At 48.1% G+C, this 17,202-nt stretch overlaps 1 protein-coding gene across 5 annotated transcripts in view; it reads right to left on the bottom strand.

Annotated features, from left to right (window-relative positions):
• Positions 1 to 17,202, bottom strand: part of SNX33 (sorting nexin 33) — a 53,223-nt gene extending 36,021 nt beyond the window's left edge. The window contains exons 1-2 of one of the 5 annotated variants that reach the window (XM_080980766.1): positions 14,301 to 17,196; positions 3,074 to 3,131 (exon numbers count right to left, since the gene is read on the bottom strand). In XM_080980766.1, coding sequence (XP_080836892.1) covers positions 3,074 to 3,131; positions 14,301 to 15,729 — 1,487 coding nt within the window. In that variant the 5' untranslated portion in view covers positions 15,730 to 17,196. Of the gene's footprint in view, positions 1 to 3,073; positions 3,132 to 14,300 lie in introns of all 5 variants that reach the window. The other 4 variants (XM_080980763.1, XM_080980767.1, XM_080980764.1 and 1 more) reach the window with 4 other exon arrangements.

Below are 17,202 nucleotides of genomic sequence, written 5' to 3'. Positions count from 1 at the left end.
CGCAGAGCAGCGGGGTACCTTCACCCTGCTGCCCTGAGGAGGCTTTGAGCAGCTAACCCCAAGCTAGAACAATGAGACGTTGCGGAGCGCTCCGTCTCCCTGTTCTGGCTTTGGGCTTAGCCGCACAGCCTGCATTCGCTCCATAACACACACACACACATTTCCCCTTAATTTTTGGAGGGGAAAAAGTGTGTCCTATAGAGCGAAAAATACAGTAAATTACCAGATATTTGGAAGGAGGCCTATATTACATTAATTCCTAAACAGGATTCGGATTTACAGTGGTACCTTGGGTTAAGAATTTAATTCATTCCAGAGGTCTGTTCTTAACCTGAAACTGTTCTTAACCTGAAGCACCACTTTAGCTAATGGGGCCTCCCGCTGCCGCCGCGCCGCCAGAGCACGATTTCTGTTCTCATCCTGAAGCAAAGTTCTTAACCTGAGGTACTATTTCTGGGTTAGCGGAGTCTGTAACTGAAGCGTCTGTAACCTGAAGCATCTATAACCCAAGGTACCACTGTACTTTAAGTTAAAAACTATAGGCCAATCTCACTCCTAAATAATGATTAGAAACTATGCCAACATCTTAGCAAATAGATTAAATACTGTATTAAAAGATATTATTCATCAAGATCAAGTGGGCTTTCTTCCTGGCCGACAGATGAGAGACAACATAATATAATAGACATATAGTGGTACCTCGTTTTGAGTTCGGGATCCGTTCTGGAGCCCCGGACGCTCGACAGAGCGTCACTCTGCACACGCGTGTGGAGCAGTTTTGCACTTCTGCATATGCGTGAAGCGCGATTTAGCGCTTCTGTGTGTGAGTGAGTGGAAAACCCGGAATTAACCCATTGCGGTACTTCCAGGTTTGCCACGGATGCATGGAAAGGATGGAATTTGGAGAATCATTTCTCAAAGGAATTGGCGCTATATACTCTGAGCAGAAACCATACTGATTGTTAAGAATGTACTGACTGAAAAACGTGACATTACTAAAGGAACTAGACAGGGTTGTCCCCTGTTGCCATTATTATTTACCGGTATTTTAGTCCTAGAAGTCCTGGCGAGAACTGTAAGAGCAGGAGTGAAAGGAATTTCGGTGGGGAGCAAAGAATATAAATTGAAAGCCTTTGCGGACAATCTTGTAATAACAGTTGAAGAACCTTTGACTAGTGCAACAAAGGCACTAGAAAAGATTCAGCAGTTTGGACAAGTTGCTGGTTTTAAACTTAATAAGACAAAACCCAAAATGTTGGTCAAAAATATGACAGTACAATCTAAATAATTGATCATAGAAATAACTGTGGGGGAAAAGGTCAACTATTTAGGGGTATAGTTAACTTCAAAAAATATTAATAAATTTAATGATAATTACATACCTATGTGGAAAGAAGTAAAGAGAAACTTGGAGGTGTGGGGAAGGATGAATTTATCATTTTAGGGAAGAATATCAGCTATAAAAATAAATGTGCTACCAAGAATACTATTTCTGTTTCAATCAATACCACGATCAGTGTGGTAGGGCACTTTAAAGAATGGCAAAAAACAATATCTAAATTTATCTGGCAGGGGACTAAACCAAGAATAAAACATAAGTTACTGACAGACTCTAAAGAAAGAGGTGGCTTCTCCTTGCCAGATCTGAAGTTATATTATGAAGCGTCCTGCCTTTTCTGGCTTCAGGATTGGATTTTGTTTTTAAAAACCCCAGATCTTTAGACGTGGATGGTGATGATAATAGGTTTGGGTAGCATGCATATTTATGGTATGAAAAAACGAGAGTACACAAGGAATTCCTGAACCACCTGGTAAGAAAATCAATCTATGGGGTATGGGATAGATACAAAAGTTTATTGGAGCGGAGAACACCATGGTGACTCTCTCCATTGGAAGCAATTTCGGTTAAAAAATTGAATATGAGAGGAGAGTGGGCCACTTAGAAAGAATCGTTAACAGAAGCAGAAGATCAACTAAAAATGAAGATATAAGAGAGTTACTAACAGATTGGTTACAGTATCATCAATAAAATGACGTCTTTAAAGTAGATAAGAAAAAAGGTTTTGATACAGAGAGGTCGAGGTTTGAAATAGATCTGTTGCAAAATAATGTGAAAGTACTTTTAAAAATGTACAAATTACTTTTAGAATTGTATACAGTCATGCCTCATGTTGCATCCGCTTCAGGTTACGTTTTTTCAAGTTGTGTCCCGCAGCAACCCGGAAGTACTGGAACGGTTACTTCCGAGTTTTGCCGCTCGTGCAGAAGCGCTAAATCGCGCCGCGCATGCACAGACAAAGCACCTCAGGATGCGAACACTTCAAGTTGCAGACGTGCCTCCGGGACGGATTATGTTTGCAGCTCAAGGTTCCACTGTACAAAAGATGAAGAAGTTAAGACAGTGATGATTCACTGGGCAAGAGACTCTGGGAACAATATCCAATTTTCATTATGGGAAAAGTCATGGAAAGAGGATTTAGAATTTACTGCATGCTGTTCGTTGAAGTACAACTATATGAAAATGATGTACTGTTAGTATCTAACACTGAGTAAAATTGCGAAAATGTATAGAACTAGTTCAAATCTGTGTTGGAAATGTAAAGGGAAAGAGTGTACCTTCTACCATATGTGGTGGTCTGTGGAGTGGTAAAAGCTTTCTGGGAAATGATATATACAGTAATGAGTTAAAGAAAATGTTTAAGAAAACTTTTGTTAAAAAAACCAGAAGCTTTTTAGTTAGGTATAATAGGTGAAGAGATACCAAAAGAAGACAAAAAGCTTTTCATGTACGCAATGACGGCAGCAAGAATACTTCTAGCCCAGAGATGGAAGGAGGGAGAAGGGCCAACCAGAGAAGAATGGCAGACTAAATTGATGGAGTATACAGAGATGGCAAGAACTTTTGTAAAATTATGTAAAACCAATAAAAAATTATATATATTATATATAATATATTTAATATTTAATGTAATATATTATATATATAATTTTATATATATATAAATTATATATATAAAAAGAATTCCCACTGTGGAAAAGAAGTCATCTGCTGCAAGGCATAGGAAATACTAACTCCATATGCTCCAACAGCTCCTGTTTATCCAGAACTTCCTGTTTGCTGATCCCTCCACCTGAAAAATATGGATATGGAACAACTGATTGGTTCAAAATTGGGAAAGGAGTACGACAAGGCTGTATATTGTCTCCCTGCTTATTTAACTCATATGCAGAATTCATCATGCGAAAGGCTGGGCTGGATGAATCCCAAGCCGGAATTAAGATATGCAGATGACACAACCTTGATGACAGAAAGTGAGGAGGAATTAAAGAACCTTTTAATGATGGTGAAAGAAGAGAGCGCAAAATATGGTTTGAAGCTCAACATCAAAAAAATGAAGATCATGGCCACTGGTCCCATCACCTCCTGGCAAATAGAAGGGGAAGAAATGGAGGCAGTGAGAGATTTTACTTTCTTGGGCTCCATGATCACTGCAGATGGTGACAGCAGCCACGAAATTAAAAGACGCCTGCTTCTTGGGAGAAAAGCAATGGCAAACCTAGACAGCATCTAAAAAAGTAGACATATCAATGTCAGGGAAGAGTTAGAAGTTTTCAGTTTATCAGAGGGAGAAAGCATTCCCCAAGGGGGGAAGGAGAGCAGTGAATCTAATAGAAGGGAGCAAGAGGAACAACAGGGAGGGACCGGCTGTTCACAGGAAAGGCAAGGGTTCAGTTCTAGCTCAGATTCGGAGGAGGGGAGATACCGGCCAGCTCTAGCCAGGAGGGTAGGAAAAAGAGCGGGAAAACGAAGGGAAAGGCGCCTTCGCCATTTTGAGGGTGGCTGGTCACGGACAAGCAGAGCTCAGAAGGTATCTGAAATAAGTGACTCTGAGGAATAATAGTTAAGAACTGTTTATAAGATTATTTTGTTAATACACAATAAAAAGTTATAAAAGAACAAGAAGCGTTTGTGTGGTGATCTGAAGAGGACAACGACCAGTCCTGACAATCACCTTGCCAACAAAGGTCCGTATAGTTAAAGCTATGGTTTTCCCTGTAGTGATGTATGGAAGTGAGAGCTGGACCATAAAGAAGGCTGATCGCCGAAGAATGGATGCTTTTGAATTCTGGTGCTGGAGGAGACTCTTGAGAGTCCCATGGACGGCAAGAAGATCAAACCTCTCCATTCTGAAGGAAATCAGCCCTGAGTGGTCACTGGGAGGACAGATCCTGAAGCTGAGGCTCCAATACTTTGGCCACCTCATGAGAAGAGAAGACTCCCTGGAAAAGACCCTGATGTTGGGAAAGATGGAGGGCACAAGGAGAAGGGGACGACAGAAGACGAGATGGTTGGACAGTGTTCTCAAAGCTACCAGCATGAGTTTGACCAAACTGCAGGAGGCAGTGGAAGACAGAAGTGCCTGGCGTGCTCTGGTCCATGGGGTCATGAAGAGTCGGACACAACTAAACGACTAAACAACAACAACCACCTGAAAAGTCTCCATCTTATTCCTCATTTCAAGTTGCCTTGTTTAAATTATCATTCAGGCCAATGCCTAGGCTTGCTGCTCTTCCCATTTCACAGCCCTGTCCCAGCCCTGCCAGAAGTTAAGGTCATAATCTTGCATGTTGCAAACCACCCTGAGATCTGTGGATGGAGGGCAATATACAAATTTAATAAACAAGAATACATGCAATACCCAGTCCCTGGGGTGCAATGTGTTTTACCTCTGAGTAGGCATGCACTGCAAAACTCTGCGTAAGGTCTTGGGGAAGGATGCATTTTGTCTCTAAATGGTCACGTTAAATCCACCACCTGCCACTTCCAATACTGGCCAGGCTCAGCAGCCCATAGCAGAGGACAGTTGTGTTTCTCCAGCACAGAGAGGGCCAACGTGGTGCCCTCCAGAAGCTGTGAGACTCCAACTCCCATCAGCCCCAGACAGCATGGCTGAGGGTCAGGGATCATGGGAGTCTGGCCTCAACTGCAAGTGCCACCTTAGCTCCCTTGCTCTGGCCTCTCTCCAAGGAAAAAACAAAGATCTTTAAAAGCCTGTCAGCTAGCAAAGGAGGGTTGCTCAAGCCAGCATCTTGTGCTTCAGCACAGCCTCCATCTGCTCGGCATCCTCCAGGCCTTGTTGGACCACAATTCCCATCAACCTTGACCACTGGGCTATGTTGGGAGGGTTTCTGGAGGGCACCAGGTTGGGGAAGGCTGCCCAGAGTTATCCAAACCTTGTTCTGTGCACTGCTATTGCTGCTGCCGCAGAGGCAACTAACGCCGGCTGACCCATCTCCTGCCTGTCCTGACAGCCTGTAGGTTTTGTCATCAGCCATTTCATGCACTGTTTATTTTGATTTATTTTTTGCGTTTCTTTTATGGCCTCAGGGAAGAGGGAAATAAAGCAGGGCTGACTTTTAAAACCATGCAGGGCAGACACAGCAAATGTAGACAACAGGCACAGCTGAGCCTCTGGGAGAACATTATGGGGGCAGGGAACAGGGAGGCTCCCTATCTATCAGATACAGGGGATGTTAGCATACATGTCCCAGTTTTAATCCAAGTGATCTGTTTTTACTGCACTTCAGCCCATGCCATGCTTTTTTTGAATCAAAGAATCATAGAGTTGGAAGAGACCACAAGGGCCATCGAGTCCAACCCCCTGCCAAGCAGGAAACACCATCAGAGCACTCCTGACATACGGTTGTCAAGCCTCTGCTTAAAGACCTCCAAAGAAGGAAACTCTACCACACTCCTTGGCAGCAAATTCCACTGTCGAATCAGAGGGCAATTAGGGCATGTGGCTAGAGAAAGAGTCCTTGAGCACAAAATCACAGGGCGGTAGTTGTATAACATGGGAACAGCATCCCTGCCTCCTATTTCCAAAGCTCAGTGACATTCCTTGTGTAGCCCAGGGGGCCCATGACACACTAGAGAGTGGCACTGCCAGGCTTGCAGGACCCACTTGATTCAGATTATTCACCACTATATACACATGCAAGATGACTCTGGAGCAGGGCAGGGCAATTGCTGCCCTCCAGGTGTTAACTGGACTACAACTCCCATCATCCCTGACCATTGGGCATGCAGGCTGGGGCTGAGAGGAGCTGGGAGTCCCAGAACAGGTGGGCCACCCTCCCTCTGGAGCAAGGCCTGCTGAGGGTGTGCCTAGGAGTTCAGTCACAGAAAACTAGCAGATCAAGATGAAGGCTGGGCTGCATTCCCTCCTCCCTGACAGACTCTTTTTCTGTATGGAAGGGATTTGGGGCAGGGAAAGGGGCCCGAGAAAAGCACTCCATCCTGTGCCAGTCCTGAAATGGTACATTCCGGCTAGAGATGTAGAGATCTTGGTCACAATCTGCACAGCATAGGAAAAGAAACTCCAGGTGCAAAAATTATCCCTGCATCACACAACCACCATATCAATATAGCCACCCCACAGGCCTGATCCTGCAGCCTTTACCTGGGTGGAAACACAGCTATGTCTAACATTCCCATCCTTCCTGGCTTCTGCCTCAAAAAGGGAGACATGGCAGGGCTGGTGTGCTACTTGCCATCACCACAGAGGCCCCACAGGTCACCTTGTGAGCCTGCCAAGAAAAGTGTGCAGCAGTCAGATGGCCAAGCCCTTTTCCCAGAGATGCTCTTCCCCAGCACCACACTCAGTTCCTGACCTTGTTATGCTCAGTGTTCTCCCTGGGAATTTCCTGGCCCCAAGTGAGGCTCTGCCCCCAGCAGACCCCCAGCTCTCTGCCTTCTGATTGCATCTGGTCTGAGGGATGGCCCTGCCAGTCACCTTCCTCCTCCTTGGTCCCAGAGCCAACTTTGTGGAAACACAACAATGATGGAGACAAAATTAGGATGGGGAGGCTCCACCTGCCACTGGCTCTGGTGCCACCTGTTGCTGGGCTCTTTGCTTTCCCCAGCAGGCCCCAGGCACCACCGCTCAGACCAGGCCAGGTACCTGTCAGTATTGTCTACTCTGACTGGCAACAGCCGGAGCAGCACGTCCCATTTTGCCGCTTGAGGCTCCTGCGACCACCTGCTCTGCCACCGCCATGTGCCTTGCCCCCTCCGCTGCTGGCGAAGAAGCAACATCGCCACCTCTGCCCATATTGGGCAAGTTCGCTCCAATTTTGGGTGAGATCTTGCCCAACATGGCTGTGATCTTGTCTAAAATCAGTGCTGATGGCGGAGGTGCTTCTCCACCGATGGAGGAGGAGGCAGGGCAGGCGGGGCACCCCCAGGAATGTCACCTAGAGGGCTTCTAAAGCCTCACTGGCCTCATGTCTGGGCCAACTCTGGCAGCAGCTCGTCAGGGGCTCCAGGAGCAGCCTTCCTCCCACCTGCAAGTCAAATTTTTAAACTTGACATTGCAGGGACAGAACCTGAAACCTTCTGCATGCCAAGCAGGTGTCCTAGCTTCTAGTGCTGGGCTAGGGTCCCTTCCCTATTCTCTAGCAAATGTGTGTTTTGAGATCTCAAGACTCCTTTGCTGGACTCACTGCATGCAGTTCAAAAAATTCAGCATTCAGGAATTGGGTGGAGAACAGTTCAGACCCTCCAGATGCTCAGCTGCTGACAGGAAGGTCAATGAAAGACCTTCCAAGGAATATTCCCAGCAAGAAATTGCCAGTTGGTTTCTATATGCTTAGGCCTCAGTCTGAGTTAAGCTGGTCTCTCCCACTTACAGGTGTGAATTTTTTTTTTTAAATGATATTTATTGGGGGGGGGGATTTTTTAAGTTGCAAAAGAAAAACAAAGGAGAAAAAAAGAAAAACAAGCCACTTCTAACCATACATATACAAATTCAAAATAAGAGAGAGGGGAAAAAATACACCACAAACATTTAAAAACAAATCCATTATTCTCAACTCCTCAACTATCATTACCCTCTTTCCTTGACCTCCTCCTCCTCCCCTTCCTTGTATCCTGGTTGTTAATTGTCACAGCAAATCCTTTCCATATTTCATAATATTCTGTCATTACATTACCTTAAACTATTTTAATCTTATCTTACTATAAAAAAACCTTGAAACTTAAAACTTAAATCTTATTTTTACCAACTTCTCATAACCATAATATTCTTGCATAATTCTTTAAACATTTTTACTAAAGCCAAGTAACTTCATTCCAACATTTTTCTAACATTCATCAATTTTGTAAAACAGTCCTAGTAGTGAAAAAGAGAAATAAAAACAAATCCAATCTTCATCCAGCGTCCCTTCCTCCTGGTGCCGGGTTTTGTCAGTCCTTGTTATCCCATCGATCTGGCACATTAACCTGGTATCCTAATATCCGAGGCCCTTAAGTCTCTTCCATGTTCCTTCTGCAGCTCTTCTTCATATTTGTAACTGTATTTTCCCTTGTCTCCTGCTCGTTTCACTCGTGGGAACTCCAGCTTAGCAATATTTTTGACCCTTCTCGACAGATCAGCCCCTTTTCCATAATCGACACTAAATTCCATGTGGTATTTAAAAACATGTTTCAAAATCCCTCCAAAATTGAGAGCCCCCACAATCCCAAACATCTCACGGCCCATTGCCAGACTTGAAAAGTCCAAACATCCCTGCATAGGAGGGTCTATCCAATCCCCCATTTCCAAACCAAACCAAACTTTTCCTTTCCAAATCTGGCTTTTTCCAAGTTCATTTGTCAAATCCGAAAGTTCATATTCCTGTTGGGCCTGTTCTGTCAGGGCACACTCCTGATTTAATTCCTGGGTGGGCTCCACATATTTTCCCACTGCCTGTTCAAAATTTCCCACTGCCTGTTCGAAATTTCTAATCGAATCAGCCATCAAATTCGTCTTCTCATGTAGCTGTTCCAGTAGGGCATTTGTTTTATAGAAAGCACACAACAGAGCTTCTGAATACATTGTCCTGAAGGTCAGATGACTATTCCCACGATTGTAATCTGTAACAGCTGCCAGCTCCCAGGAGTTGGTTACAGTTTCACAGTCTCCCTCTAGGGGGAAAACTTCTATTTAATCTTTCTTTTAAAGACAAGTCTAGCAACAGAGTTTCCTTTTTTCAGATATTTTGTCGATATTTGTTCCTCTAAGGTGCGAAAGGAAACAATGGAATCACTATGTTTCTCTTCTTTTAGCTATCTGTCAAAAGCGTTTGTCTCTGGTCAATGAGCTTCAAACGTCAGTCCTGACACCCCGCTCCAGGGTCAGGACGATGGAAAGTTACTTTACTTTAAACTCACTTCTGCAGGTTTAAACAGTCCAGAAAAGATCCCCCTTCTTCTCCTGCTGCCGAAGGGGGGTTCAACAGTTTTAAATGATGAAAGCCAATCCTTTAAAAGCGATTTTCTGAGCTCTAGTTTACGTTATCTTTGCTTTATTCTGTCTACAAAGAAACGGAAGGCTGACTTCCTGTTTAGACCTTCCCGTTTCAGTACCAAATTGAAATAAAATTTTTAAGTCCAATTCCTTTCTGGTCGCAAGTCCTTATTTAAAGTCCAATTGTTCAAAGTTTAAGTACTCACAGGTGCTTATTTTAGAAGCCAAATTGTCCCAGGAAAAAGGCAGCGCTCTCCGGCAACGGCTGTGCGGCTTTGCTCCACGGAAATAGCAGTTGACTCACAGCACCGCGCCACTTCCCCCTCTTCACTTCGGAGCCCGTTAGTGGGTTCCTTTGCGGGTTGGGGGGCGCTAAGGGTGCCCGCCGAGTCCCATGGTCACAGGCTTCATCCGCCTGTGATTTTAAAAAGGGTCCCCGCTTCGCCGTAGCGGAAAAGACCCGTTTCGCGCGGAGCTAGTCCCTCCAATTCAGAGGGAGTCCGCCATTGCCGATGGCGCCACCCCGGAAGTCCCCACTTACAGGTGTGAAATTGCCAAAATGCCACAGCAAGGAAGATGGTGTCATTGTCAGTGATGGCTGCAGTGAAGGTCAGGGTGCTTATCTTGCAGCTGAACTTTGTACTGAAACATCACAGACGGTGATGAAAGGAGTTTCATCACCTTTCAGCGCTGCTTCAAGGACTGGAAATCTGTGACCCTGCAGGTGCTGCTGGATGTCAACCCCCAAAAGCCCCAGAGGCCAGATGGTCAGTGGTCATGCAAGCTGGGAGTTGTAGTCCAGCAATACCTGAAGGACCACAGGTTCCCCCTCCCTGCCTTAACCGTTTACCATGATTTCCTGTGTGTATTGAAGATAATGATTCCTGCGTCCAATGGAGGGTACTCTAATCCTTGAAAGCCTTTGCCACGAATAATTCTAAGGGCTGAAGGATGCCTCCTTCAGCAACTCTTGCAGCGAAGATGGTGCCAAACGTCTTGCTCTGCTATGTAGTCAACTACACTGAGTCAGCTTTACTCAGAGCAGACCCACTGAAGTAGTGAGCCGGTGGTTGTGTAGTGGTCAGTGTCCGACAAGTGTCATCAGCCCAATGCATCCTCTGCACCCTTCCTTTTTTTTTTTTAAATGATATTTATTCCAAGTTTAAAATTACAGGGGGGAAAAAACAATACAAAATACAAAGAAAATTTAACCATAACAAAGCAAAAAGTAACAAGAAAAGAGTGAACAATAAAATAGAGTAAAAAAGAAGACAAAACAAAAAATATAAAAATGCATTGAGTTAAAATAGAACAAAAACAGATTAAACCTTTACATAACCTTTTCCATTTAACTTAATTCCATGACCTCCTCTCACCTCCCAATTTTGTATTCTAGTTCAGATCGTATTTCCAGGAAATCCTTCTAACCTTATTTTCATTTGCGTATTTTACCGTATTTTTCGCACCATAGGACGCACTTTTTCCCTCCTAAAAAGCAAGGGAAAATGTCTGTGCGTCCTATGGAGTGAATGCAGGGGGGGAGGCAGGCGGGAAAAGCCCCCAAGAGCCGCACACAAGCTCCGTGCGCTCTTGTGGGCTTTTCCACAGGAGGGAGAATGGACTGACTGGCCGCATCAGTCCCTTCTCCCACCTCCCAGAAAAGCCAGGAGAAGCCGCGATCTCTTTAAAGGGGTTGCGTGGCTTCTGTGGGCTTTTGCGAGAGGTGAGGGAATCCCCCCACCTCCCAGGAAAGCCAGGAGAAGCCGTGATCTCTTTAAACGGGTTGCGCTGCTTCTGCGGGCTTTTGGGAGAGGTGAGGGAATCCCCCCCACCTCCCAGGAAAGCCAGGAGAAGCCGTGCAGCCCTTTTAAAGTGCGCGCGGCTTCTGCCGGTTTTGCGAGAGATGGGGGAATTCCCCCACTTCCCAGAAAAGCCAGGAGAAGCCGTGATCTCTTTAAAGGGGTTGCGCGGCTTCTGCGGGCTTTTGGGAGAGGTGAGGGAATCCCCCCACCTCCCAGGAAAGCCAGGAGAAGCCGTGATCTCTTTAAACAGGTTGCGCGGCTTCTGCGGGCTTTTGGGAGAGGTGAGGGAATCCCCCCCCACCTCCCAGGAAAGCCAGGAGAAGCCATGCAGCCCTTTTAAAGTGCGCACGGCTTCTGCCGGTTTTGCGAGAGATGGGGGAATTCCCCCACTTCCCAGAAAAGCCAGGAGAAGCCGTGATTTCTTTAAAGGGGTTGCGCGGCTTCTGCGGGCTTTTGGGAGAGGTGAGGGAATCCCCCCCACCTCCCAGGAAAGCCAGGAGAAGCCGTGCAGCCCTTTTAAAGTGCGCGCGGATTCTGCCGGTTTTGCAGGAGGTGGGGGAATTCCCCCACTTCCCAGAAAAGCCAGGAGAAGCCGGCAAGGAGAGGCTGCACGGGGCTATGGATTCTTTAGCCCCACGCAGCCTCTCCCTGCCGGAGGGGTTGCGCGCAGCTATGGAGCAAGCCAAGGCAGCGAGCGGGATGGATCCCGCTCGCTGTTTTGGCTTCCCCTTTAGCCCCGTGCAGCCTCTCCTTGCCGGGAGACGCTGCGCAGGGCTTCTCCTGGCTTTCCTGGGAGGTGGTTGGATTCCCTCACCTCTCCCAAAAGCCCGCAGAAGCCATGCAGCCCTTTTAAAGTGCGCGCGGCTTCTGCCAGTTTTGTGGGAGGTGGGGGAATTCCCACACTTCCCAGAAAAGCCAGGAGAAGCCGTGATCTCTTTAAAGGGGTTGCGTGGCTTCTGCGGGCTTTTGGAAGAGGTGAGGGAATCCCCCCCACCTCCCAGGAAAGCCAGGAGAAGCCGTGCAGCCCTTTTAAAGTGCGCGCGGCTTCTGCGGGCTTTTGGGAGAGGTGAGGGAATCCAACCACCTCCCAGGAAAGCCAGGAGAAGCCCTGCACAGCGTCTCCCGGCAAGGAGAGGTTGCGCGGGGCTAAAGAGGAAGCCAAAACAGCGAGCGGGATCCATCCTGCTTGCTGCCTTGGCTTGTGCCATAGCCGCGCGCAACCCCTCCGGCAGGGAGAGGTTGTGCGCAGCCTGTACGCTGCTCTTTGGGGCTGGGGAGGGGGAAGATTTTTTTTCTTGATTTCCCCCCCTAAAAACTGGGTGCGCCCTATGGTCCGGTGCGCCCTATGGTGCGAAAAATACGGTAATTTAAAATAATGTAGTTAAACCTCCTCTATTTCATCAATTTCATCAACTCATTTTTACTTTGTATCATATCTACCAAAACGACCTAATTTTCTTTTTCCAACATCTTTCTAACAGTCTTTTATATTGCAATATTTTTGAAGATATATTTTGATTTTTTTCCAATCTTCTTCCATCGACCCTTCTCACTCTGCACCCTTCCTTCCTCTTCCTTGTCACAGGGTTTCTTCCCGCTTAGCCTCCCAGTCCTGCTCTGCAAAGCTGCCCTGTCTTTTTAGACTGCATGAGGGTGTTAACCCCAGCCAAGCTAGCAATGTCCCTTTCCTTCACAGAAACCAGACTGCAGCATGAGCAGCTGCAAGGCTTCCAACCATGGCATGCTGTCAAATCAACTTAGGCAATCAGTTGCAGAGGCTCCACAGCAACAAACCAACACAGAGCAGATTTACCAAGGCAGGTGGTGCAAAAAAACCTGACAAGGCTGCCTACACACAAGAAAGAGCTTGTGAGAAAAAAGCACTGGATTCATTGGGACTTGCTTCCAAGCAGACACGCCTAGTGTAAGTGTGATAAAAGGAAGTGTCCCTTGTGAAAATGGTCCCCCTTCCTCAAGGGAATGAGTCCAAAAAATACCCACAATCCTTTGCTTATGCTTCCTGGGATTCTCAGCCTCTCACTTATTGTCTGGCCTTAGGGAAGCAATAAATGCCATGGCACTTGTAACTCCCAAATGGCTTCTACACTTAGAAGTGGGATCAGTTCCAACAGTTAAATCCCAAAGGAGCCAGGGCCCATTTCCTATGGAAAGGCTTCTAATATTTTTCAGGCAGAAATAATTCTTTTTAAAAAAGAAAAGAAAAGAAAGAAGTCTGGTTGTGAAATACTGGTGGGTTCAGGAATTGTCTCCGGGGGAAGCTAGTAAGTTCAAATTCTAATTTACCGGGGGGGGGGATCTTATGTAGGAAACTTATGCCCCGCTGGATGTTGCTAGACTCCAGCTGCCACCCCCCTCCAGCTGGCTGATGCTGAGTGGAGTTGTGAGACCTGCAATGTCTGGGAAGCCACAGGAAGCCCAGCCTGGTGCAGAGTTAAGTGGAATAAATATGTCACCCTTGTTATTGGACCAACACCCTGAGACTCCGTGCTTACTCCAAGGGATGCAGAGGATGCTGAACTCTAACTCACATCAGGCCCAGTCAACATGGCCAGTGGTCAAGGGAGGGTAGCTGGAGCCCAGCATCATTTGGAGATGTCCTGTCTCTGCTCTGCCATCGATATGGATTGGCAAACCTGCTTGCTCACCACGGAGAGTAGATTGTATGTATTGAGGGTTTTTTCATTGTTTCTATCATCTATTGGATGTTTTTATCTTTTGCACACCATTTTCAAGGAATCAGCAACAAGCATTTTAAAATAAAATAACAATAAGTGAAAGAATTACATGTTCCTTCCTCATTGGGTTCCGATTCTTTCCTAAGAACAGCCTTCTCCAACCTGATGCCCTCCCAGATGTTTATGCTTATAGTTCCCATCAGCCCCATTAAGAGGAGCTGTAGTCCCAAGCGTCTGGAGAGGGGGCAGGTTGTAGATGGTAAGCCCCTCGGAACCCGACTTCCTCCACTCTGCAAAGCACCATGCGAGCCAATGGTCCTGTAGCAGCAACACACGATAACGTTTCACACACTCTGAGATGCTACAAGGAGGCACCACTACAGACGGCCTCTCACTCGGTTGTTGAACGCAACACCCGAGCCACACCGGTTGCCTCCTCCTCCCCAGCAGTGTTTTGCCCCTAAGGTGCACTTGGCAGCACCCTCCTGGATGGCTGCGCGCTCTGCACTTACCTTTCTGAAGATGGATGATGTCTGGGAAGTTGGAGAGGAGGCCCTGGTACAAGGAAAGCGTGTCCAGCATGAGGAACAGGTCGTTCTTGGGCTGCTCAGCAAACATCTCCCCCACGGCCTCGTAGGTCTTGCCCGTGTGCGAGAGGGCACCGTTGAGCGCACTGAAGCTGTAGGGAGGGTCCATCTGGAAGGACTGGCTCACAGCCTGAAAGGCGTTACCCAGCTTCTGGAACTCTTTGCGGAAGCCGCCCAGGTGCTTCCGCACCAGCTCAGAAGCCACATTGGTCAGCTGCAGCACACTGTCGTCCATCTTCTTGCTGAAGGCCTTGAACGTGTCCACTCTGTCCTCCACGTCCTGCAAATCCTGGTGCTCCGTCGGGATCTGGAGGGTCAGCAGGAAGCTGGCGCCCACCATCTCATCCTTCTCTGCCCGGCGCTTCCCCAGCTTCCACTGCTTGTCATCGCCACAGGTGAGGAAGTGCTGGAAGCCCTCGTACTGCGACAGCGTCGGGTGGCTGGTCATGTGGTCCATCCACAAGATCAGCCGCCGCTTGCGCTTCTCAATGAAGTCCTCCTCAAAGCGCCCCGTGGCCTGCTTCTCGGGCAGGTGGGGCACAGAGACGACAGTGAACTTGTGCAGCAGCCGGTTGTACAGCCAGTCAAAGTGTTTGTACCGCCGGTAGACTGGCGAGTTGGTGCTGCTGGGCGTCAGCCGGTAGGAGATGTAGCTCTTGATGCCTTTGAACTTGGTCTGTTTGGTGGGATCCTCCACGGAGCAGACCAGAGGGTGCGGACTGGGCCTCCACTGGGGCCCACTGGGGCCCATGTCAATATAGTAGGTCTCTGAGATCTTAGACATCATGGGGACATCGCCCAAGATGAAGGCCTCCACCCCAGACCGGACAAAGCAAGAGAAGCGGTTGAGGTTCCTCCCCACCACGCTGCCCCTCTTGGAAGACCCAATGCTGTCCTGCCTCTCCAAGGAAGGCTTGGGCCGGTAGCCCATATTGTACGGCCCAGGGTAAGACAAGTGCGGGGACGGGTGCCCGTTGGTGCCAGGCCTGCTCCTGGGCTCCTCCACCACAGTGCTGCTGTCATCCCATTCATCCCAGTCATCGTCATCGTCATCTTCGAAGCTGCCCTGGTGGGAGACACTGGTGTTGGACGGGGTCCCATAGCAGGAGGAGCCATTTCCAGGGGACCTGGCTGGGCTGCTGGAATAGTCTGAGTAAGTCGAGGCTGTCCTGGAGCGAAGGATCTCCACGTAGGACGCGGGAAAGAGGCCTGTCTCGCCACGGCTATTGGTCCCCTGCAACCACCCGTCCAACGAGTTCTCACTGAAGATGACCAGCTCTTCATTCTCCTCGATGCTGATCTCCTCCTTGTTTTCGCTGCGGAAGCTGTAGAGAGCTCTGGCTTTCATTGCCATGGCTGCTCACTGTGGCACAACCCGCTGCTGACACAAAAAGGTCTCCTCACCACAAGCACTGCCGTTGTTCCTTGAATACTTAAGTCCCTACTTAAGCACAGCACTTGCCATGTGCCTTAAAATCTGAAACACTTTTGCGAAATCAAAGGGGTTTCATAGACTTTCCCGGAAAAAACCAAAACAATTTGTCTCTTTCTTCAGAATCAGTCCTGAGGTTTATCAGGTCCAACAAGTCGGCAGGCGTGACCCGCTCAGGGCAAAGGAAACAGCATTGTCAACCCCTGCCCCCCTTTCAGGTTATACAGGACTTGGTCAGATCCATGAATAATTTAGAAAACTGTAGGTCCTGTGTTGATTTTATCTTGCAAACAAGTTATTCGTGAACCAAACCTGAGGTATCCATAAAAGTTAGCAGTCTCCCATTAGGTGAGTGATATCCAAGATAGGGCTTTTCTAAGGAAAGTTTATCTTTTAAAATGTATGTATATTTTTAAAATTAAATAATTTTGCTCAATTTCATCTGAAACTAAATCCAGCGTAATACACGATCATGGTGCTGGGGAAAAAACACCTTCAAGAAGAATTAAAAAAGAACAACTGAAAAAACCATACTGTTGTTATTACTGATTGAAAATGTTTTGCAAGCCTTTTGGGTCTGATTCGAAATCCACAACCCTCCAGAGGGGTGGGGAAAAAAATTAAAAGTCGCAAGTCCATCCAAAACTGAATGGGTCACGCCTTTAGTCCTCAGAATAACACAAACATGCACAGCCCCTCCTATTTCAACAGGGCAAGCGGAGAGTTCAAGAGGACTTGTTGATGTCTTTTGCCAGGAGGGAAGAAAATGAAATAGAAACCAGAAGAAGTAGTTTGCTGCTTTGCAGGCCTTGGGAGGGCGATAAGGCAGGAGGATTCCACGCAGCAACGTGATTTTCTTGCCCCCCCCCCAGCTCTCCAAATAGATCTCCTCGCTTCCAGGGATTCCGCTCCGCCAGCTGAGCGTTAAATCCCTTCAAGGCCGCAGGTGCCTTTTGCTCCGGACTCCTTCAGAGCGGATCCCGCCAGCCTCGTCCGAGGGGTCTCCTGTTTCTTGCGCGGAGAGAAAGGGGGAAAGGGGCGCTGCGAAAGAGCGGGGCAGGAAAGTCCTTCGCGCGAGGCGGTCGCCGCTTCCCGGCGCCTGCGGAGTCCAAGTGTCAAGGGCAGCCTCCGGGCGGGCGGGCGAGCGCGGGTTCCGTCCCGCCGCGCAAGGGGAGGCCGAGCGCCGAAAGTTTCCGCGGGGTTGCTGCGACGGAGCCCGGCTGGTTGCGCCGAGAGCAGGATCCGGGCCAACGGGAGCCACTTCCGCCGGGAACGAGGCCGGGGCTGCGGGGAGGCGGAGCAGCCCTCGCCCGGCCCCCCGGCGGCCCTCGTCCGCGAGGCTGCCTCAAGCCCCGAAGGTCCCCGGGGCCCCGACCCTCCGCCGCCTCCGCCTTC

This window comes from Podarcis pityusensis, assembly GCF_964106645.2.
Source record: "Podarcis pityusensis genome assembly, chromosome: 14".
NCBI classification, from domain to species: Eukaryota; Metazoa; Chordata; class Lepidosauria; order Squamata; family Lacertidae; genus Podarcis; species Podarcis pityusensis.
This window is presented reverse-complemented; position numbering and strand designations above follow the sequence as displayed.